General features: G+C 41.8%; 1 protein-coding gene and 1 pseudogene across 3 annotated transcripts in view; both read left to right on the plus strand.

The window, feature by feature from the left end:
- Positions 1–24,369, plus strand: part of TBC1D4 (TBC1 domain family member 4) — a 251,307-nt gene that overhangs the window by 29,938 nt on the left and 197,000 nt on the right. For 2 of the 3 annotated variants that reach the window (XM_067713171.1, XM_067713172.1), the window contains exon 1: positions 3,765–5,168. The exons of the other annotated variant lie outside the window; for it this stretch is intronic. In XM_067713171.1, coding sequence (XP_067569272.1) covers positions 4,671–5,168 — 498 coding nt within the window. In that variant the 5' untranslated portion in view covers positions 3,765–4,670. Of the gene's footprint in view, positions 1–3,764; positions 5,169–24,369 lie in introns of those variants that run through there. 3 annotated transcript variants of the gene reach the window in all.
- LOC137210945 (MORF4 family-associated protein 1-like) lies at positions 722–3,468 on the plus strand (annotated as a pseudogene).

The following is a 24,369-nucleotide window of genomic DNA, read 5'->3' on the forward strand; positions in this document are numbered from 1 at the left end:
AGACAACTCCACAATCCCAGTGGCTTAACAAAGAAAAAAGTTTATTTCCCACTACAAGAAGTGTGCTGTGTGCCTGGGAGGGTCTCCAAGGCAGCTGTCCTCTAGGAACTGGCACAGCATTCTGGACTGCTTCGATCACGAGGAACCTCCATACTGATGTTTCCATAATGACCACTGAAGGGGAAGCGTGGGGATGGACAGCACAAGAGGGCTGGGGCGTTGATTATTGGCAATTAAATGCTTCTACTCAAAGATATGACCCAAGTCACCTCTGGTCACATTTCACTTCCAAAACACTTCTTAGGATCGTGCCTGCCTTCCCATGTGTCAGGATGCAGAGAGGATCAGGTATAGGTAAACAGTAATAATGCTCATTAATGCACAGTAAGCAAAACATCACAAAAAGGTTACAAAGAGAGGGCTAAGGATGTTCCAGAGCAGGAAGCAATCACACTTAGGATGTCATGTAATAAAAGACAATTCTTCTGTGTTTCTGTCAATAAGTAGATGTTTATTGCATCACTTTCTTTCACCAGTAAGAAATGGCCTGCTGGGGCTCCAGATTCATTCCTAGCTCCCAAGCTGGTTGATTTCGTAGAACCCACAAGACTTCCATGCTTTCCCCAGATCTCTGTTCTTTTCTTTCTTTTTTATGGATCTCAGATATGTGGCCTAGGGAAATAGGATCTATATAGGAGTTTCTGGCAAGGTTCTACAAGGTTTCAGTCACATTCGGACAACTTTTCACTACTTTTTTTTTAAAAAAAATATTTATTTATTTATTTTTGGCTGTGTTGGGTCTTCGTTGCTGCGCGAGGGTTTTCTCTAGCTGCAGCCATCGGGGGCTACTCTTCGTTGTGGTGCGTGGGCTTCGCATTGCGGTGGCTTCTCTTGTTGCGGAGGACAAGTCCTAGGCGCGGGGGCTTCAGTAGTTGTGGCACGCAGGCTCAGTAGTTGTGGCTCGTGGGCTCTAGAGCGCAGGCTCATTAGTTGTGGAGCACGGGCTTAGTTGCTCCACGGCATGTGGGATCTTCCCAGACCACTCTGTGTCCCCCGCATTGGCAGGCAGGTTCTTAACCACTGTGCCACCAGGGAAACCCTTCAGTGCTTCTTGAAGACATGGTTCTACTTTGCACAAAAACGTGGTGGTGTGAGTAAACCGAATGAGTGAATCTAACCAATTAATAATGTCTTTATCTTGGAGCTTAAATTCTATCTATAAGGGAGCCATCAGGGTGCACCCAGAAATTCTGCATGGGAATAATGGGAATTGATTGTAGTGATATTACATATAGGATAAAAAATAGTCTCAAGGCTTTATAGACAGTGAGAATACCATTAAAGGAAAAAAAATGAGAGAGAGAGAGAATGGGAGAGTTTTCATTTTTCCTATGAGCCCTTTGGAGAACATTGGGAACTTTTTTGTTTGTTTGTTTTTGTTTTTTTTGCGGTACGCGGGCCTCTCACCGCTGTGGCCTCTCCCATTGCGGAGCATAGGCTCCGGACGCGCAGGCTCAGCGGCCATGGCTCACGGGCCCAGCCGCTCCGCAGCATGTGGGATCCTCCCGGACCGGGGCACGAACCCGTGTCCCCTGCATCGGCAGGCGGACTCTCAACCACTGCGCCACCAGGGAAGCCCGAAAATTGGGAACTTTAAGGGTCTTTCCCACTTATTTTTGTTTACCTGTTACCTAATTCTTAATTATAATTTAGTAAGAGTAAAAAGAATGAAAGTCCAATTTGCTAAAAAGAAAAAAGAATACTTCTCTTTCTTCTTTAAAATTAGAATGATTAAATTATCCCTAGAATGTTTTTTGAGTTCCCTGGAAATATATATTACTACATAAAAAAGGGTGCGAAATCTCTACACTAGCTCTGAACTGGGTAAATACAATGAACAAAATGTATTGGCTGCACTAAAAGCTATGACGATTCATGTTTGTCATACCATGTTATATTTTAAAGGGAAATTGGAGTTAAAAATACTTGATCGTGATTCTGTTCACCGCTCTGCAGTTTACATGTGAGGCTGTTTTCTCCCTGAGCAGTGGTGAAGCAAAAGGCGTAAAGAGATATTTTTAAAAAGATAGTTCAGGAACACTATTGACAAGGAGCGTGGGTCGCTTTTGACCCGAGCAGTAACTGCTGATCAGCTGTCCCAGGGCAGGGCGTGAGGGTCGTGTGGTTCTGAAGATGAGGCAGGAAAAATGCGCCCCTTGGACCGGGACAAGGTAGAAGCACCGGCGGAAGTGGAAGTTTTGGGGCCCTAGGAAGATTTGGAGCAGTTCCTGCTTCCAGTCATCCGTGGGGTGCGGGAGGATATGGTGGCTCTCCCACGAGAGTGTACCTGAGGACCAGGAGTAAGTTGTGGAAGATGGATAATATGCTCATGCAGATAGAAATGCAGGTGGAGACCTCGGAGGAGAAAGCCTTGAATCACCTTCAGCATCCCAGTGGGGAAGCTGATGAGAGAGTGCCAGAGTTGTGCCGGAAGGTGGAGGAGAAAGCCAAGGAGATTGCGAAGATGGCAGATTTGATGGTGGAGCTGGTTTGGCAGATAGAGAAAAGCAAATCGTCTTGAAGGAGGGTTGGCTTTCACAGCTGATGGACTCTGGTCCGCTGGTAAGGATGGGCGGATACCTGGAAGAAACTGAAACCGCTCATTTTCTCTATTCAGTTTTTGTATGTTTTTTACTCCCATGTAACAATGTCCCTTAGGGTCAGTGGCTGGTGACCTTGATATGGGTGTAGATTGTGAAATGTATTTGGTTCCTAAAAATAACTTTCTTTTGAGAAATACTCTCATAAGGGAAACAGGGCTTAATCAAAACTTGTTTCAGTTTATTTTTGTTACTTTGCAGTGTTTTGGAAATGTTGGGCATGGCCTTGTATTTTGGTGTTATCATGTGACCTGATTGTTTTCTGGAACTTTGGAACACCCGTGTGAAGACTTGGGGTCAGAACCTTCCAACTTTAGAGGTGCAGTGGAAGGCACTACTTGGATGTAGCTGGTGAAGCAATGTAGGAATGAGATTGCTTTGGATAAGACTGGGAAAAACCAAAAGAGAGTTGGAGATGGAAGACAGTGGGCACATGTTATGGAACTTGAATACCTCTGTGAGACAAAGGAGGAGAGCTATGTTTTGTGGCATATTGTCTCGTGTTTATTGTATAACCTGTCAGGTGCGTTTATTTAGACAACCTATCTGACCCTAAACGACAAAGAAGTTTGAATAGGGAATGATGGAGCGCGCTTTACTATTGTAATATCCTCACACATTACAGAGGTTTAAGAGTATGGCGTCAAAGAGACAATCTACCAAGAGCCTTGAGAGCCTGGAGAAAGGAAAAGTCATATCAGGGCCCATAAAGTCCCTTCTAGGTCACCAGGGCAGTAGATCTGACTAGGATTTGAGGTCAAAATCAAACATGTAACAAGTGTTCATTTGCCTTGAAAAACAAAGACCTAAAAAGCCTTAAAATTGTTTTTCTTTTTGTGCAGATGACCAAAGCACCTATGTGTGTTAATAAAAAAATCATAAATAAATTTCTTTTGAAATGGAAAAGAAATTTCATCGTAATTTCGTGATTTAAAACACGAGTATTTTTTTGGAGATTATTAGGAAATAATATTCAGAAATTATGATGCAGGCTTTAGAAGGAATTGAAACCAAGCAAATATGATTAATTAAATAAAAAAAATCCCAGCGCCCCGTTGAGAGTGGTCCCCTCTCCAGGGGGCAGCAGAGACGCCCAGAAGAAGACGGAGATATCGGTGACCCGGGAGATGATGAGTTGGTCCGGACAGTGCCGGCGCCGGGCGCAGTATTGCTGCCTGAGGGGCGGGTTGGAGGGGCGGTCTGGGATCGCGGCCGGAGAAAGAGGCGAAGAGGTGACTTCACAGATAAGCTTTTATAGGCACCACTCTCCGCCCGCCGGACGGGAGGCGGGGTGGCAGCCCGATTAAAGAAGCAGCCTGGAAGGAAGGAAGAAGCGAGGGAGGGACGGGAACAGTTGGAGGAGGAGCAGCGAGCTGGGCTGCGGCGACCGGAGGAGGAGCGGCCCCCGCGAGGCCACGTTTTGTTTTTGTTATTTTCCATCGAAATAGTTCTCGCAGGCCCTCCCAGAGAACCGATCGCGCCGAAGCCCGGGAGCCCCGACCTTCCAGGTGACAGCTGGTCACCCTGGTAGGAGTCAGCTCCGCCCCAAGTCACCCCCTCCGGCGCACAGCCCATTCCCCGCCCTGCCTCCCAGTGCCCGCCCGGGGCGAGCGCGGCGGCCGCAACGGCTCTGCAGCGCTGGAACCGGCGGCGACCGGCGGAGGCGCGGGGCCCTCGGCGTTGTCCTCTGACCCAGCGGAGCCGCGGACGAGGAAGGGGGAAGTGCGGCCCCAGGCTCGAGCCGGAGAAAGGAGGATAGCGATTTAACCCGCCCTCTCCTGCCAGTCCTGCTGCCGGGCTCTCCCCGGGTGCCCGCCGCCAGAGCCTGGGAGCCGCGCCCGAAGTGCCGCATGGGGCAGGGCCACTAAAGCGCGGAGTTCGGGGTCGCGCCGAGGCGGGCGCAGGGGCCCAGCGCGGCTGTTGGCACAGTTTCGGCGGCGCCTTCAACGCGAGAACTGGGGGCGCGGCGCGCCGATCCGGCCGCCTCCGTGCCCTCGGGAGGCGCGAGTTATGGAGCCCCCCAGCTGCCTTCAGGATGAGCCGTTCCCGCACCCTCTGGAGCCCGAGCCGGGCGCCACTGCGCAGCCTGGCCAGGGGAAGCCGGGAGACAAGAGGTTCCGGCTGTGGTACGTGGGAGGGTCGTGCCTGGACCGCAGGACCACGCTGCCCATGCTGCCCTGGCTCATGGCCGAGATCCGCCGGCGCAGCCAGAAGCCCGAGGCGGGCGGCTGCGGGGCGCCGGCGCCCCGCGAGGTGTTCCTGGTGCTCAGCGCGCCCCTCCTGCGCTGCGTGCCCGCGCCGGGCGCCGGTGCCGCTGGGGGCTGTGGCCCTACGGCCGCGCAGCCCAACCCGGCAGTGTTCATCTTCGAGCACAAGGCGCAGCACATCTCGCGCTTCATCCACAACAGCCACGACCTCACCTACTTTGCTTACCTGATCAAGGCGCAGCCAGACGACCCGGAGTCGCAGATGGCCTGCCACGTTTTCCGCGCCACAGACCCGAATCAGGCAAGACCGCGGCTCGGAGGCACGGGGGAGGGTCCATCACACCCGGGAGAAGTGACAGGGCTGCAGGCGCTGGGACCCCACGTTAAAGACCGACTCTGGTCCAGCTCCTGGCGCGCGCCTTCCACGTGGCGCGCTTGAGCGCAGGCTGGTCCCGCTCCTGGGACCCCGAGTCCGGAGCTTGCTTCTGGCGGCAGTTCCTTCCCCGCAGGGCCGAGGAAGAGGGAGGGAGGCGGAGAGTGGTCTCGGGACAGTGGAGGAGCTGGTGCGCCCTAGGAGAATGCGGGAGCAGCGCGCGTGCCGGGAGGATCTCGATGTCTTGGGGTGTGCCTGGAGATGGCATCCCCGGCCTTGGCCGAGTGTGTGCGTGCGTGCACGCGTGTGTTTAAGAGGGAAAGCGGGAGAGGGTTGGGTTCCTAGAGGCCCCCGCACACACTCTCGGTCTTGGCCGAGTCCGGCACCTTGGCCCCTTAGGACAGTCGCATCCTAGTCACAGCAGCACCTGCAGATCTTGGATCTGGGAAGCTGTTTTGGAGCCCGGCTTAGAGAGAAGTTACTAGACGTTGTCAGATTGTCAGCAAAATACGAATCTGCCTTTAGATTTTGAGTGGAAAGACTTTTTTTTTTTTTTTGCAGTTTTTTCCACACTAAATGGAGACAGAATCAGTACCTACCTGGGTGATTTAAAAATCAGTGTTGTAGAAGAGGTGAACATCTCTTTTCTAATATTTCTCCAGAGTTTACTAAATCAAGGTGCCTGTTACCAAACTGCGTTTTACTTCCTTAAAAAAAACGGACACAGTCCTTTTTCCTCTGGAGAGTTATCTAAACAATCTTTACTACAGTGATTGTGTCTTGAAAAACAGCACCTCCCCCTTTTTAAAAAATGTGTAAGGAGTTTACCATATCAAAAGCCCCCCAGATGCTGTTATTTATAATAATTACTGACTGTTTGGGCAAAGTACTTTAAATTCTTGGGGAAAATAGTGTTGTCTAAATATAAATAAATAAAGTCTCAGTTGTACTATGTGGCGGGTTTCTTTAGCAGCTGGGAAATTAATAGTCAGATGAGAAAAACTTCCTATAAATAAGACTTTAATTTTTGAAAATTCATGTATTCTAGTATCTGTAATTGAAAGACTGTCCAATAGTTTTTCACAAAAAGGCCTGTAGCTGAGCTGAAGAAAATAAAGCTCATTGTTTTAGATTCCATCAGTTACTTTGTAAACTAGTTTAATATATCCTAAGGGCTCAGAACTCCCAATATTTTAGTTAATGTTACCGCTGTTACGTTATGGTAAAATACCTTATCACAGATGATCTCAGGATTCTAACCATGATTAAAATGAATTTCATTTTATGCTTATTTGTTAAAAATTTATTTTTAGCTTTCACCTAGGTTGAAATTGGAGTGCAGCATGTTCTTTATTCTGAACGTTATCACCATCTTTATTGTATTAAGATTTTTGGGTTCTGTCAGTAAGGTGGAAGTGGTTGCATTTTTCCAGGACTTTAAGGAATGTTTTATGATTCTTGGTGGTTATTTTCTTCAGATCTGATGCATGACACATCATTGCTAATTTCATTGATGGTCAAAGTTTGTTTATGGGTTATGGCACCTTAAATTCTCAACAGTGGCTGTTGAGTCTTCCCTGGCCTCATTGGAAGGTCAATTAAAATATCTCATTTTATTTACTTTCATTTTGTATTTAGATATTAGAGGTTGGATGCGCTCTTTACAAATAATAACATGCTTAGGCTTATTTCCCCCCTTTGGTCCTGTAGGAGGAGTGGAAGCCATATGGCTTTTTGATAAAAGAAAAAACAAACTTTTCCTGTTTATTGCCATTTCCCAGTTGAGTCTTTGATCTAAAGATATAGATTCCTATTTGCTCCAAGCCTGGAGAGCCCCTGGCAGAGGATCATTAATTTGAAATGCCAGTTGTTGTCTACCTAAGGATTATCTCCAGCTGTAGATCAGGGGTTACAAACTCAAACTGAGGGGAAGAAGGTTGAGTGAGGGCCATAGAGGACTAGATAGAGAGGTCCTTTCTCAAGCTGCTGTTAGCTCCAACTGGAAATTACATGATCAGAATATAAGCCCAGCGTTGCCGGAGCTTCGGATTTCTCAAGAGAAGATGGAAATCTGGAGTTTTATGTATGAGTCCACATTTTAAAGTATCAGCAAATATTTTAAACATACAAGAATCCTATCTGGGCTAAACAAAACACATCTGAAGGTTGGCTTCAGAGATCTAAGGGCTGCCACGTTTGATCTTGGGCGTAAATATTTGTTGAGTGGACAAGTGCAGTCATTAGATACTGAGTACTGTTTGTCACATTTCCTATTGAAATAGTGGGGAGAGTTAGGATAATTTGGGGGGGAAAATTTATGAGTCAAACTCCCAGAAGTGATGATTCTGCAATTGAACTTGTGAGAGGGATGGATTCATCACAGTATTACCGTCTAGTAGTATGCCTAGTATAGAGTAGAACCTCTGGATCATTCTGAGCACGTTTGAGATGAGAAGGAAGAGGACCTGCTGTTTGCTTTGCTGCTGAGTTCTACATTTGAAGTAGAGAATTTTTTAGTTGGACTTTAAGATTATTGTTAAGTCTCCTAAGTATTTTCTACGGTCACTGAACAAAATATTGGAAGGTGGCCTGGAGCAGAAAGGCCTGAAAACATCCCCAAGTAAACTTGCCTCTGCTTTGTCTGTCATGCCTGTCTCTTTTCTGAAATGGGCCTGTCTGTAGGATGACCATATAATTTATTGTCTAATCCAGGACAATTTTTATTAAGAAAGGGGGCATCATTAAAATGACACAAGCATAACAGGTATAAAACTGGACTGTTTAGGGCAAACAGGGACATGGGTGACCATAGATAATTGGCAAAGTTCGTGTTTCTGCCAAGCCACTGAGATGGAGGATTGTGGTTTCTATATATAAAACGATAATGCCTTGCAACATATCTACTCACACATCTTCTTTTTGGGGGCGGGGGTGTGGATCTACATGTGACCTCAGAGATGGGAACACTGCGCAAGTAGCTTGGGTCTGTTGTGGGGAGTTGCCATAGTGATGTGCCCTGTGGCTCCACACCTTCCGGGTCAGAGTCAACCTAAGGATGCTCAACCTGGGTCAGCCTGAAGCAGTGCTCAGCCAGAATGGTCTGATACATACATAGCTATTTCTGCCAGGTGCAAGAGGGGTATGGGTTGGGAGCAAATGAACCAGTTTCAGATCAAATATATGCCAATACAGATTGGATCCCATTTATTCAAGATGTGTAGTCTTGCAAAGGAGGAATGTCAGACTTAGCACATTTCAGCCAAAGTTGGATATTTGAACTAGTAAAAGTGCTTAACTGTACATAACTTAATAAACAAATCACACTGGCATAAATGGAGTTGTAGACTTAAAACTGGTTGGAGAACCAAGAATATCTGATTCTCTACCTTACATCTTGGGAAGGTCACTAATATTCCTCAAATACTTACCTTTAAACTACGTTCAGAAAGAGGCTATGTATATATATATATATATAGCATTATCTCCATTTCCCTATTAAAAAGTAGAATTTGATTTATGTTATATATATTTTTATCATATTAAAAAATAAGAATTGTTAGTGTTTATAACTATTGTTAGAGAATAAAGGTGTTATTTATCATTTCCATTAGACAACAGCATATACTTCATAATTATAGAATGACTAGTCCTAAAAAGACAAAAACATGATTGCTATAATTTTCATTGATTTTGTTTATGTATATATTTCTTGAAGCTCGAAAGAACGTACTTTCAAAGAGCTTTTACAAACTGTGTTCTTAAAATTAAAAAATGAACTTGACACCAGTTCTTTTAGCACTAAATTCTCTAAGTCTGTGGGTTTTTTGTTTGTTTCTCTTAAAATATTTAGTATTTTCTGAGCTTTACTCAGGTAACCAATTTTCAACTTAATTTTCAGTGATATACTTCAAAAAGGTCATTTTCAGTTCTTCCTCAGAGTTAAGGGTCAGTGGCTCTGGGAGTATGCTAGCAAGGAAACCAGAGAAATAGAAATCTGGAAATGTTCACACTTCTCTGTTTGCTTTCTGAGTACTTTGTGCTATTCTGGGTAGATCTCTCCTCATGTTTGCTGTAGTCATTTTTTTTTTTTTTTTATATTTGGTTGCCCTGGGTCTTTGTTGCTGCACGCGGGCTTTCTCAAGTTGTGGCAAGCAGGGGCTACTCTTCGTTGAGGTGCGCAGGCTTCTCATTGTGGTGGCTTCTCTTGTTGTGGCCCGCGGGCTCTAGAGTGCAGGCTCAGTGGTTGTGGCGCACAGGCTTAGTTGCTCTGTGGCTTGTGGGATCTTCCCAGACCAGGGCTCGAACCTGTGTCCCCTGCATTGGCAAGTGGGTTCTTAACCACTGCGCCACCAGGGAAACCTCTCTCTCCCCTTCTGATTTGAGGTGGATTAATTTGCCCTGGCTCTGTGGTAGAATCTTGACTACAATATCTAGAGGAAAGGTAAAAATGTCAAGTTCCCTGATGATGTTCAGACTACTGGCCTGGGGACCACAGTTTGAGAACTGCCCTCAGTGATTTTGTTCATCTGGTTGGGAATATGACCACTTCTGTTCCCCTGGTTATTTTTGTAGTTGTTTTCAGACTTGAAAGTTCAGACTGAGTGTGAGGCGGAGGAATACGGGACTACAGAAGATTTTTAAGAAACTCGTCATTTTCTAGCTTAATAGCTTTGCATATCTTCTTCTCCAGACAGACATTATTCTGCCAGGCGTGATAAGACTAGCCATATGTTGAATGAAAACTTTACCTTTCAAGCCAAAGTTTTAAGTTCTGCAGATGGAATAAACAATTTTTAGGGACTATATTCTAATGTTGGGCTTCCCTGGTGGCACAGTGGTTAAGAATCTGCCTGCCGGTGCAGGGGACATGGGTTCGAGCCCCGGTCTAGGAAGATTCCCACATGCCGCGGAGCAACTAAGCCCCTGTGCCACAACTACTGAACATCATCAGGGAACTTGACATCACCAAAAACTGACGGTGGGGTCCACCAGTCTGTTCTAACAAGCCGACCAGGTGATTTTGACACATTTACAGATGAGAAAGCGGAGGTAAAGAAAGGTTAAATATTTCCCCGAGGATACAAGCCTTGTAATGATAGAAGCTGATTCCAGTCTGGGTAGATAGTTCTCTTATCTGCTGCTCTGGAATGCAATTGTTGAAAAATTAGCTTTTAGTCATTAGTAATATGAAGTTTTATTCTATCACTTTTTCCCATTCTTTTTTAAGATAGCTGTTTTCCAGTTTTATTGAGGTATAATTAATGAGCAAGAATTGTAGGGACTTCCCTGGTGGTGCAGTGGTTAAGAATCCGCCTGCTAATGCAGGGGGCACGGGTTCAAGCCCTGGTCCGAGAAGATCCCACATGCCGCAGAGCAACTAAGCCCGTGTGCCACAACTACTGAGCCTGCGCTCTAGAGCCCGCAAGCCACAACTGCTGAACCCACTTGCCACAGCTACTGAAGCCCGTGTGCCTAGAGCCCCTGCTCCGCAACAAGAGAAGCCACAGCAATGAGAAGCCCGCTCACCGCAATGAAGAGTAGCCCCCGCTTGCCGCAACTAGAGAAAGCCCGCACGCAGCAACGAAGACCCAATGCAGCCAAAAATAAAATAAATAAATAAATTTATAAAAAAAAAATTGTATATATTTAAAGCTACAGTGTGGTGTTTTGATATACGTATCAAATGAAAGGGTTACCACAATCAAGCTAATTAACATATCCATCAACTCACATGGTTATCGTTTTGTCTGTGTATGGTGAGAAAACTTAAGATCTACTCTTTTAGCAAATTTCAGGTATACAATATAGTATTATTAACTATAGCCACCATGCTTTCTGTACATTAGATCTTCAAAACTTTCTCATCCTGCATAACTGAAAGTTGGTACCCTTTGACCAACATCTCCCCATGTCTCCCATCCCCCATCCCCTGGCAACCACTATTCTACTCTCTGCATTTCTGAGTTTGACTTTTTAGATTCTGTATATAAGTGAGATCATGCAGTATTTGTCCACTCCCCCCCACTTTTATATTAAAAATCTCCACAGTTAAATATGCTCATTAAATTTGTAAAATAATAATGAAATGCTGAATGCATGCTTGGATATAGTTTTGCCAGTGTGTATTTTTGTTTTAATGGAAAGTAAAAAAAGTCTGTATGATTTGTTAGGCTGGTGTAACTGAACTCCGGTGTATCTTTTACGTAGTGTCCTTAGGAGTGGCAGGGAAGTAAATTATGAGAGTCTGTTTGCAACCTTTTTAACTACTTTAGAATAAAAAATCTTTAGGGTATATATTTAAGAACAGGTACAACCATGTATTTGAATATATTTTAGTGACTCATAAAGGATACAAATATTGTGAAGTATAACAAAGTACGAAGTATAAATTATAAACTGTATTATAATATAAAAGTATATAATTATATAGTATAAAGTGTAAAATTATACTATAAAAATAATGCATCTTACCATCATTATAAAACATACAATAAAGCAAGAAATATTGGCACCAAGTTGTGCTATTTTAATTACCTTGGGTTAAAGGGAAAAGAATATGTAAATTTTTAAGGTTAGATAAAGCCCATTGACCTAATGGGCTGATGTATGGTTTTGTAAGAGTTCAAGTAGAGAAAAATGGTTCATAAAAAAGCAATCTTGGAGTCCACAGTAACATTAGCATGCTGAACTTGTGCTGTAGCATTCAGTGCTGTAGGCATGTGCTTTGAAAAATAACATCTTTCATCCCATTGAATTTAGCTTGTTAGTATAATTATTCCTAGTTTTATGCTTGCGTTTGTGGGTATTTTGTAAATTGGTTTTGGTTTTAAAGCTTTTTAGATTTTACCTCCTCACCTCCCCCTTTCTTTGTTCTGTAAAATGAACTATAGCACCCAGACCCCGGTAAGATGGGTCTCAAGGACACTAGTCCATCATCTTCTCAGACTCTTGACTTTCTGAATAAAATGGCTATAATTTGCTCCAAAAAGGAAAAAAAAAAAAGCTTTTTAAAAGCTAGAGCTGTAAGCATCTAAAGTTTATATCTAGATTTTTGTGAACATATTTAAATAAAGTAACAGTAAAATAATTATGTTAACACCTTAATTTACCTTTAAAAGGATTCTGAACAACTATAAGTTTGGAAAACTCCTGGCTTAAACTTTCAGGTGTTATTTAATATGATTCCAGTCATCTATGATCCTATGACAGAAAGGGAAAAAATATGAGATTAAAATTTTGGTTGGTTTAATTTCAGATAATCTTAACGCAGGTTTTTGCAGCCCTATGAAAAAGATACGGAGTTATTCTTTTTCAAGTTACCGATCCCTTTCAAGTTTCATTTCTTGTAAGAGGTTGGGTTCGAAAGAGGATCTCCAAGTAATGGGATCTTCCTGGTTAAATATAGAAGCCTAAATTTGCTGCTTCAGTTCTTTTATTTTGTGGATGCCCTTAACTAGTTGGACAGTCTTCACTTTGGCACTGTTGTGAATTTTTACAGGAATTTCTAAAATTCTCAAATTTAGAACTGTGGAACTTTGTACTACCAGTATTATATAACTTGTGAGTAGTTTATGATCAGTTTCAGATTGCAAGTCAGTGCTTCTGGTTGAGCAAATCAAGTCGTATTTTGTATCTCACAATTGTATCTTCATACACATTTTCAGTAATTCATTATACAATGTGGACAAATACCTTATGGCTTAAGCTTTTACAAACAAATAAGCAAGTCTGTTTTCTGGCCCCAGACAGCTCCCAGCTTTTTCAGTTCAGCTCTTGCTCTGGTTTCAGCCATTTAATTCTCATTAGCTAGGCAGCTTGAGAGATTCTTCTGAGTTTACCTGAAGTTAAACTGATGGCCTTCTCGCTTGGTTCTACAAATATTTCCTCTCCTTAGATTTCCAGTGACATGTACTTTATACCTGGTGGGATACCCGATTACTCTGTGTTGTATCTGTCTGATCCTGTTGCTCACTTTGAAGACCGGCCATGGCTCACGGGACCAGCCGCTCCGCGGCATGTGGGATCTTCCCGGACCAGGGCACGAACCCGTGTCCCCTGCATCGGCAGGCAGACTCTCAACCACTGCGCCACCAGGGAAGCCCTACTCTCTGACTCTTTGAATATTGTGCACTGCCTGCTTGATTGAATTTCTTTTCAGTTTTGGAAGCTGGCCTTCCCTCTTCTGAGGAACAATCTGTTGTCCGGTCCTTAACCCTTCCTGTTGGTGCCCTCCAAAGCTGTTAACCATTGTTTACTGATTTTATTTCAGTTTTCATATGGAACTTTGCTAAGGCCAGTTGTCATGAATATAGCCTAGTAGTAGTAGGTAGTAGGCATGACCCCTCTATATTCATCCATAATTCTTTTATCTAATTCGAGGAGGGTTCCATAGGCTGGATCTAGGACACCAGATTTCTGCCTAGTTTCTGATAGTACTAGTAAAGCAATATGAAAGTGGGTGGTATTATATTTAGTTTCTTGACAGCCCTTTATGTTTTAACTTCCCCTATTGATCCTAAATTCAAATGGTCAAATTTTTCTGTTAAAATATTAACTGGCATTTGATAAATTTGCTTGTTCTATATTCTAAGTGTGTTAGTTATAGCAGCTGACTACTAACCCATAGCTAAAATGCCATTTGGGGTCTGGAAGTTAATTGGTGTTAACCCTTCTATTGGAAGTGAGGTTGAAGATATATATTTGAAATTATATTGTTCATTTTAATAAGTGAAGTGTGAACATGACTAAATTAAATCTATCTTAATATATGAGAAAGTATAGGAGTTCTCTGAAATAAAGAGTATATAAAAACAGTCTTTAATTTCTCAACTATTCTTACCTAAGTCCACCTTGTAGTTTAAGAGAGTTTGTTATCTCTCTTTTGCTTGATCCACCACAATTATCTAGCATTTGATTCTACCTTTAGAAATTGTACTCGAAACTTCTACGAACCAGGTTAAAAAAATAATAGATATGTATTAATAATACCTCTAAGCAGTATATATTTATTAATGTTCTTGACCAGAGGGTCTCAGACTTTAACATGCATCACCTGTAGGGTTTGTTTTACTACTGATTGCTGGATCCCCACCCCAGAGTTTCTGATTCACTTAGTCTGGGGTGAGGTCCAGAATTTGCATTTCTAACAATTCCCAGGTGATACTGATGCTGCTGGTCCAAGACCACACTTTGATAACCACTGCTTTAGACCAGGGGCTGGCAAACTATGCCCCTTAATTTTGTAAATACAGTTTTATTTGAACACAACCCCACTCGTCTGTTTACTTATTATCTATGGCTGCTTTCATGCTGCAATGACAGTACTGAGTATTTTTGACAGAGACCCTATGGTCCCCAAGCCCTAAGTCTTTATTATCTGGTCTTTTATAGAAAATGATTGCTGACCCCTGCTCTAGACAATCCTGTTAAAAACAGGTGTTTCTTATCCCCATTTTATAGGTGAGAAAACTAAGTCAGTAATTTTCCTACAAAGACACAAGCCAGCAAGTAACAGCAGATCTGGATTTCCAAACCTCATGCACTTTGTAAAAGCTACTTTGTAAATTTTTGCTAATGGCTCCCAAACTTATCTCTGTAGCTCAGCCCTCTCCTCTGAGCACCAGCTTCTTTCAGCATCTAAATGCTTACTTGACATCTGCACTGGAATATGTAGTTGTTGATGCTTATAACCTAGGAATTATATTTGAGTCCTACTTTTCACTTCCCAGTTACAGTCCTTGAAGGAAGTCATCATGTTGATTCTGCCTCCAAAACTTAGTTTTTAATATGTCCATGTGTTTCCATGACTACTGCCACCACCTGGGTCTAACTCCCATCATGTCTTTTTGGGACTATTAGACTCCTCTCAGCTATTCTCCCTGCTCTACTCTTGCTCTCCTATCAACCCCTTCTTCAGTGGAGCAGTAGGAGTCGTGCTTATAAAGCACAAAACAGAGCAGGTTCCCTTTGCTCTCCGAGTAATAACGCAGATTCCTTCTCACGTGACTCTGCTCGACTCTGCTCCCTTTGTCTCTCCAGTCTTCTTTTAGACTGCCCCTCTCCAGCACGCTCCCTATGTTTCAGCCATCCTTAACCAAGCCCAACTCAGATCACTTCAAAGTCTTTGTGTGTGTGGTTCCCATTACTTTCTAGATTAGTTTTTTTCCTCAGGTTTCAGTTCTTTGCTTAACTCACAAATGTCACTTCCTTAGATTGGCCTCCAGTGATCCTCTATCTAATAAAGTCGGTAAGTATCCCAATTTTTCACTTCTATTTCAGCCTTTTATTTATTTTCCTTTTGGCACCTACACATTTAAAACTAATTTTTTTTTTTTTTTTTTTTTTTGCGGTACTTTTTTTTTTTTTTGCGGCCTCTCACGGTCGTGGCCTCTCCCATTGCGGAGCACAAGCTCCGGACGCGCAGGCTCAGCGGCCATGGCTCACGGGCCCAGCCGCTCCGCGGCATGTGGGATCTTCCCGGACCGGGGCATGAACCCGCGTCCCCTGCATCAGCAGGTGGACTCTCAACCACTGCACCACCAGGGAAGCCCTTAAAATTAATTTTTAAAGCACGTTTTGTGGGTACTGTCACCACCTCTAGAATGTAAGTTCTAAAGGGAGAGCAATCTTGTCTGTTCACGGTTGTATGCCCCAGACCTAGTTCTATAGTAAAGGTCCATTCCAACAAATTGAGTAAGTAGGAATTGGTCCCTGCCCTCAGGGAATTTAAATCCACTGGTGAGAACTTAAAGTCTATTGGCAACGATATGCATATGCTCTCATACTTGTTTGTTGCCTTTCATTAATTTTAATGTGTTTATTGTATTGCTTGCACAGTATTTTTTGTTATGAATGTTTATAATTGTAGAGACATCATAGTGCTTACAATATTAAATGGGATTATAAGACAGACTTTTCTTTAATAAGTAAATTGTGTAGTTTATGAAAAAAATTTTGTAGACTAATTTGAGTTGGACTTTTCCCTCCCCTATCAAAATACAGGAAGTTTAGTGAAGCTGCCAATGTGAGAATAGGCGTTTCCACGGCCTTTTCTTTGAATAATGTGAATCAAGCATTCACGCATCTGGAAGATGATCAGCAAGAGTGGCGTTGTAAATACATCCTTGCAAGAATTGGATATTTTTTAGTTTCAGTTCAGTTGTTATTTAGGCTTCTCTGTGGAAATACAATCTGATTTGGAAGGCTGTTTAGTTTCAAAATACTTCGAATGGCTTCTGTAAGTTTTTACTCCCAAATCTACAATGGACCATTTTCTTAGGCACTGATTTTTAAACCTTATTGGAAGTGCCTAAGAGGTGTCTCAAAATTTTTTTTAAAATCAAAAAGGGAAATGAATAAATGGAGAAGAGATCCACCAGGGTGAGACCAGGGATGGGAAAGAAAAAAACTATGGCCAGTGTCCACGGTGAACTGTTGACCAATATTAAGATGTACAGTTCGTATTCTGGATTTTTTTGTTTGCTTAAACAGCATGCCCTTGTGACAGAGTATATATTTTTTTACTTCCCTTGTGTTCTTTTTATCTAATGTTTATAATTAGAGCAGTTGATAGGTTGGATTATAGTTTTCAGTGGCCAGTGGGATGTGTACCAAGATACACATGAGGGTAATATTCATGCTCGGCAGTAACCCCATGGGTTGGGGTTTGACTTTAAAGAATAAACAACACAAGGAAAGATAACCTTATTTTTCCAGGAAAAAGTAAAAAGTGCCACAGTCATTTACATTTATAAATACAGGCCCTCTGTCTCTTCTCGTCCTCAAAAAGGGCATTTCCTCCCCATTCCCTCATTGCCTTCAGGCATAATTTGTCCATCCATGAGCATCTCCACATTTTCTTCAATGTGTGGTCCCTTTCATGGTGTAGGAGACCCTTTTGCTCCGTTGATAGAGCAGCGTGTTTACTAAATGAGCATCTCTGGTTCGTCATCTCCCTTTTTTTAATGATGGAAATGATCTTTGAAAACCAGCTTTCCATTAGTAAGCTCGGCTTGAAGACATAAATATTGCTGATGGTGCATTTTTCAAGACCAAACATATAGCTGCTTATTAAGGCAAAAGGCAAACATAGAAATAGTTTAATAGCAGGTTTGCCTATTTAGCAGATTGTTTTCTTTTATTCCCGGAGTGGAAGATAAACTCGCAAGTCACTCTGTAGAAGGACAGGCTATAATATACATACTGAGCGTGAAAGTTGATGTCTGTCAGCAGTGGATTTACTTTACCCGGTTCACATTACCCCTGTTTACTTAGGAACCAGGCAGGTTAATAGCTTTTGTGTGAACGTGATTGTACCAATTAGTAGTTTCTCTGGAGATGTTGTTTGCTGTGATTAGGCTATGATGTTTCTGCTGAGAGTGGAGTTAATTCTGGACATTGACAGTGGGAACCGGCATGTATGTCCTGTAATTTTTTCTTAGCTGTTTACATTTTCCAGATGATTTATTTTTAAAAGTCATGCTGTCACCATGAAAGAAAATTACAACAAATGGTCTGCGGATACTCAGATCTCTATAAATCAAGTGGAGACTTTGATTGGTTTATTAAAATTGTTGATTTAAAAAAATGTTTCAATTGCCTCAGTACCTGATACTACAAAGGGCTTTGTATATGTTTTCAGTTTTTGGTTCTTACTCTTAATGAACAAAGTGTTTGTCTAATGCAGATAGGCTAAATGAGGATGAAAATCCCATCCTTTACTCAAATCATTCTCTATTTTGGACATGTTCACATATTAATCTATCTCAAAAGAAGTGACTGTCTCCTGCTGGAGTTTTCATTTGCTGGTTGGTAGCTTTGCAAAGAAGAAAAGACTATTGACTCTGCGGGTGTGACCATGTGGAACAGAGATAACAGACCTTCAACTAGAGAAGTCAGACTGGACACAGGAAATTGAAGCTCTGGACCACACTCTTCCATAATTAAACATGTGACACAAATGCTCTGTTAATCTGGGTCACGGTTTTACAATTTGTTCCTTTGTTCATTACCTCATTTGTTCATTCACTCATTCTTTCAACCATCTATTCATTTGTTCACTTATCAGGGGAACTGAATGCTTCCTGTGTGCCTGGCGCTCCATTGGAGACTGATATGTATAAAACAAAAACATTCCCTGCTTCATGTATCTTAGAGTTTTGTGGAGGAGTGAGACAAAAGTGAGTAAAAAGAATAGCATATTGTAGTAGTTGAGTGCCTGGGCTGGGCTCTGAAGTGTAATCACTGTGACTCAAAGCTCTACCGCTGTGGGCTCCATGCCCTGGGGAAGTTCCTGCATCTCTTTGTACCTTGGTCTCCTCATCTGTAATATGGGGATGGTAGCATTGTTATGAAGGTTAAGTGAGTCCATTTATATAAGGCATTTAGAACGCTGCCATCTCAAAGTATTAGGGAAATGTTAGCTACATGTCCACAAGTGTCCAATTTCAAAGATGATAGGGGCTGTGAGGGAAAAGAACGTGGTGCTATGAGAGAATAAAAGCAGGAAACTTTTGATTGGGCTGTGTAGTAGATTCTCCAGCTCTCTTTTACTAATAAAACCTTAAAATTTTCTTCATTTATCTCTCCCTCTGCCACTCAGCCCATATGCTACAAAAGGCTGGCCCCATCCCCAGCTTGAAAGTGGGAAATGCCATTGATTTATCCAGGATTCCTGCAGCAAGCCAGTTTTATAAGTTTGTACCTGGAGACCCAGTAGTCCCAGGGAATGTATCCGTTTGTGCCAGTGCAAGATGAGAGAAATTTTCTTGGGGCTCCTGAGAAAGGAGCCTTGGTTGTTGTTTCCTCCTTGGTTGTTGTGTGCAGATTTAAAGCCTGGAACTGTTATTGTTATTTCACTGCCAGAGTGATGATGAAACAGAGGAGGGCACTCTGGAGAAAAACTAAACTCTGATAGGAACAGTCCAGATTACCACCTACATGCAGACGTTTTCAGTTTACGTGAGTTGAGTTGTGTTTTCTGCTACTCATAGTGAAGAGTAAGAGATGAGTCAAGGGAGGCTTACTGTGGAGATGACAATTAAGGATGATGCCCGTTTGCTGACTTTTTCTTTTTTTTTTAATAATGGGTGGGTTTGTTACCATTTACAGATAAGAGGAAGGCAAGTTGGAGGAGTGGGGGAGAAATAGGTTTTAGGGCAAAAATCTCATTTGTAAAATGAGAAGGCTGGATGTTAGCAGTGATTTCTTTTTCTGACCGAATATTCCTAAGAGAGATTACATCCTTCCATCAGAAATTATGATTTTTAGACCCCTGGCAACCATTTTCACCAACACTGGGGCTAATGAAATCAGTCTCAGCAGGGGGTGGGGAGGGTGATCTGAGGGTGTTTTTCAACCCAGTTGCACATAAGAACCTGTGGGGAGTTTCAGAAAGTATACAATCTACTAGATCCTTGGGCCCCTCCCCAGATACCTTGCGTCAGAATCTCTAGGGTAGGACCTGGAAATCTATTTAAAAACTGGGAGCTGGGATGCAGCCAGCTTGGCACTTATATGCAGTTTAGATTTGGGGAACCACTGCATTAAGGAATGTAAGGCCCCTTCCTGTATAGGTTTTTTTGTTTTTTTTAACATCTTTATTGGAGTATAATTGCTTTACAATGGTGTGTTAGGTTCTGCTGTATAACAGAGTGAATCAGCTATACGTATACGTATATCCACATATCCTCTCCCTCTTGCATCTGCCTCCCACCCTCCCTATCCCACCCCTCCAGGTGGTCACAAAGCACGGAGTCGATCTCCCTGTGCTCTGCGGCTGCTTCCCACTAGCTATCTATTTTACATTTGGTAGTGTATATATGTCCGTGCCACTCTCTCAGTTCTTCCCAGCTTACCCTTCACCCTCCCCATGACCTCAAGTCCATTCTCTACATCTGTGTCTTTATTCCTGTCCTGCCTCTGGGTTCATCAGAACCAGTTTTCTGGTTTGTTTTGTTTTCTTTTAGAAACATTGTATATATGTGCTGCATCTTCCATTGTATATATGTGCTGCATCTTCTTTATCCATTCATCTGTCGATAGACACTTAGGTTGCTTCCATGCCCTGGCTACTGTAAATAGTGCTGCAATGAACATTGTGGTACATGACCCTTTTTGAATTATGGTTTTCTCCGGGTATAGGCCCAGTAGTGGGAATGCTGGGTCATAGGGTAATTATATTTTTAGTTTTTTAAGGAACCTCCATACTGTTCTCCATAGTGGCTGTATCAATATACATCCCCACCAACAGTGCAAGAGGGTTCCCTTTTCTCCAAACCCTGTCCAGCATTTATTGTTTGTAGACTTTTTTTTTTTTTTTTTTTTTGTGGTATGCAGGCCTTTCACTGTTGTCGCCTCTCCCGTTGCGGAGCACAGGCTCCGGACGCGCAGGCTCAGCGGCCATGGCTCACGGGCCCAGCTGCTCTGCAACATGTGGGATCTTCCCGGACCGGGGCACGAACCCGTGTCCCCTGCATCGGCAGGCAGACTCTCAACCACTGCGCCACCAGGGAAGCCCCATGTTTGTAGACTTTTTGATGATGGTCATTCTGACCGGTGTGAGGTGATACTTCATTATAGTTTTGATTTGCATTTCTCTAGTGATTAGTGATGTTGAGCATCCTTTCTTGTGTTTGTTGCCAATCTGTATATCTTCTGGGGAGAGATGTCTGTTTAGGTCTTCTGTCCATTTTTGGATTGGGTTGTTTGTTTTTTTTGATATTGAGCTGCATGAGCTGCTTGTATATTTTGGAGATTAATCTTTTGTCACTTGCTTCATTTGCAAATATTTTCTCTCGTTCTGAGTGTTGTCTTTTTGTCTTGTTTATGGTTCCTTTGCTGTGCAAAAGCTTTTAAGTTTCATTAGGTCCCATTTGTTTATTTTTGTTTTTATTTCCATTTCTCTAGGAGATGGGTCAAAAAGGATTTTGCAGTGATTTATGTCATAGGGTGCTCTTCCTATGTTTTCCTCTAAGAGTTTGATAGTGTCTGGCCTTACATTTAGGTCTTTAATCCATTTTGAGTTTATTCTTGTGTATGGTGTTAGGAAGTGTTCTAATTTCATTCTCTTACATGTAGCTGTCCAGTTTTCCCAGCACCACTTATTGAAGAGGCTGTCTTTTCTCCATTGTATATTCTTGCCTCCTTTATCAAAAATAAGGTGACCATATGTGTGTGGGTTTATCTCTGGGCTTTCTATCCTGTTCCACTGATCTATCTTTCTGTTTTTGTGCCAGTACCATACTGTTCTGATTACTGTAGCTTTGTAGTATAGTTTGAAGTCCAGGAGCCTGATTCCTTCAGCTCCGTTTTTCTGTCTCAAGATTGCTTTGGCTATTAGGGGTCTTTTGTGTTTCCATACAAATTGTGAAATTTTTTGTTCTAGTTCTGTGAAAAATGCCCGTGGTAGTTTGATAGGGATTGCATTGAATCTGTAGATTGCTTTGGGTAGTATAGTCATTTTCACAATATTGATTCTTGCAATCCAAGAACATGGTATATCTCTCCATCTGTATATATCATCTTTAATTTCTTTCATCAGTGTCTTATAGTTTTCTGCATACAGGTCTTTTGTCTCCCTAGGTAGGTTTATTCCTAGGTATTTTATTCTTTTTGTTGCAATGATAAACGGTAGTGTTCCCTTAATTTCTTTTTTCAGATGTTTCATCATTAGTGTATAGGAATGCAAGAGATTACTGTGCATTAATTTTGTATTCTGCTACTTTGCCAAATTCATTGATTAGCTCTAGTAGTTTTCTGGTAGCATCTGTAGGATTCTCTATGTATAGTGTCATGTCATCTGCAAACAGTGACAATTTTACTTCTTTTCTGATTTGGATTCCTTTTATTTTTTTTTCTTTTCTGATTGCTTGGCTAAAACTTCCAAAACTATGTTGACTAATAGTGGTGAGCGTGGGCAACCTTGTTTTGTTCCTGATCTTAGTGGAAATGGTTTCAGTTTTTCACCATTGAGAACGATGTTGGCTGTGGGTTTGTCCTATATGGCCTTTATTATGTTGAGGTAAGTTCCCTCTATGCCTACTTTCTGGTGAGTTTTTATCATAAATCAGTGTTGAATTTTGTTGAAAGATTTTTCTGCATCTATTGAGATGATTATATGCTTTTTCTCCTTCAATTTGTTAATATGGTGTGTAACATTCATTGATTTGCATATATTGAATAATCCTTGATTACTGGGATAACAAGGGCAACCAAAGGCAACGGCTATCACTGTCATGGGAAATCAGTGTCCACATAACCAGGGCAACCAGAGCATCAATGGCTATCAGTCTCACTGGAAGTCAGGGTCCACATATAAGATTTTAAGCGACTTTATTTTGAGAAATACTACCAGTGTAATTGGGTATCAGTCAAATTAAACTATTTCTCAGAAATCCAGATTATGAACACCTAAGTGATCTATACTGATTTTTAAGTATATTTTGATATGACAACAAAAGTAAATTACAAAAGTAAATTCCAGGGATAGAATGTGATTTAGTAATGGAAAGAATATGTTTTAGAGTCACAAAGACCTGAGTTGAATCCTCTTTCACCAAAATCACATATATATTGACCTTCCTCTCCACCTCTTTGGAGCAGTTTCTCAGAGCTATCTGAAATGCTGTCTCCTATGCTATAGTCCTCACCTTTAAAACCGCACTTGATCATGGTGTATGATCCTTTTAATGTGCTGTTGGATTCTGTTTGCTACTGTTTTGTTGAGGATTTTTGCATCTGTGTTCATCAGTGACACTGGCCTGTAGTTTTCTTTCTTTGTGACATCTTTGTCTGGTTTTGGTATCAGGGTGTTGGTGGCCTCATAGAATGAGTTTGGGAGTGTTCCTCCCTCTGCTGTATTTTGGAAGAGTTTGAGAAGGATAGGTGTTAGCTCTTCTCTAAATGTTTGATAGAATTCGCCTGTGAAGCCATCTGGTCCTGGACTTTTGTTTGTTGGAAGATTTTTAATCGCAGTCTCAATTTCAGTGCCTGTGATTGGTCTGCTTATATTTTCTATTTCTTCCTGGTTCAGTCTCGGAAGGTTGTGCATTTCTAAGAATTTGTCCATTTCTTCCAGGTTGTCCATTTTATTGGCATATAGTTGCTTGTAGTAATCTCTTATGATCCTTTGTATTTCTGCAGTGTCAATTGTTACTTCTCCTTTTTCATTTCTAATTCTGTTGATTTGAGTTTTCTTCCTTTTTTTCCTTAATGAGTCTGGCTAATGGTTTATCAACTTTATCTTCTCAAAGAACCAGCTTTTAGTTTTATTGATCTTTGCTATCATTTCCTTCATTTCTTTTTCATTTATTTCTGATCTGATGTTTATGATTTCTTTCCTTCTGCTAACTTTGGAGTTTTTTTGTTCTTCTTTCTCTAATTGCTTTAGGTGTAAGGTTAGGTTGTTTATTTGAGAGGGTTCTTGTTTCTTGAGGTAGGATTGTGTTGCTATAAACTTCCCTCTTAGAACTGCTTTTGCTGCATCCCATAGGTTTTGGGTCGTCATGTTCTCATTGTCATTTGTTTCTAGGTATTTTTTGATTTCCTCTTTGATTTCTTCAATGATCTCTTGGTTATTAAGTATTGTATTGTTTAGCTTCCATGTGTTTGTAGTTTTTACAGATTTTGTTTCCTGTAATTGATATCTAGTCTCATAGCGTTGTGGTCAGAAAAGATACTTATTATGATTTCAATTTTCTTAAATTTACCAAGGCTTGATTTGTGACCCAAGATATGATCTATCCTGGAGAATGTTCCATGAGCACTTGAGAAGAAAGTGTATTCTGTTGTTTTTGGAAGGAATGTCCTATAAATATCAATTAAGTCTATCTTGTTTAATGTATCATTTAAAGCTTGTGTTTCCTTGTTTATTTTCATTTTGGATGACCTGTCCATTGGTGAAAGTGGGGTGTTAAAGTCCCCCACTTTGATTGTGTTACTGTCGATTTCCCCTTTTATGGCTGTTAGTATTTGCCTTATGTATTGAGGTGCTCCTATGTTGGGTGCATAAATATTTACAATTGCTATATCTTCTTCTTAGATTGATCCCTTGATCATTATGTAGTGTCCTTCTTTGTCTCTTGTAATAGCCTTTTTAAAAAAATTTTTATTTATTTATTTTTTATACAGC

Source organism: Pseudorca crassidens, chromosome 18 (assembly GCF_039906515.1).
Source record: "Pseudorca crassidens isolate mPseCra1 chromosome 18, mPseCra1.hap1, whole genome shotgun sequence".
NCBI lineage: Eukaryota > Metazoa > Chordata > Mammalia > Artiodactyla > Delphinidae > Pseudorca > Pseudorca crassidens.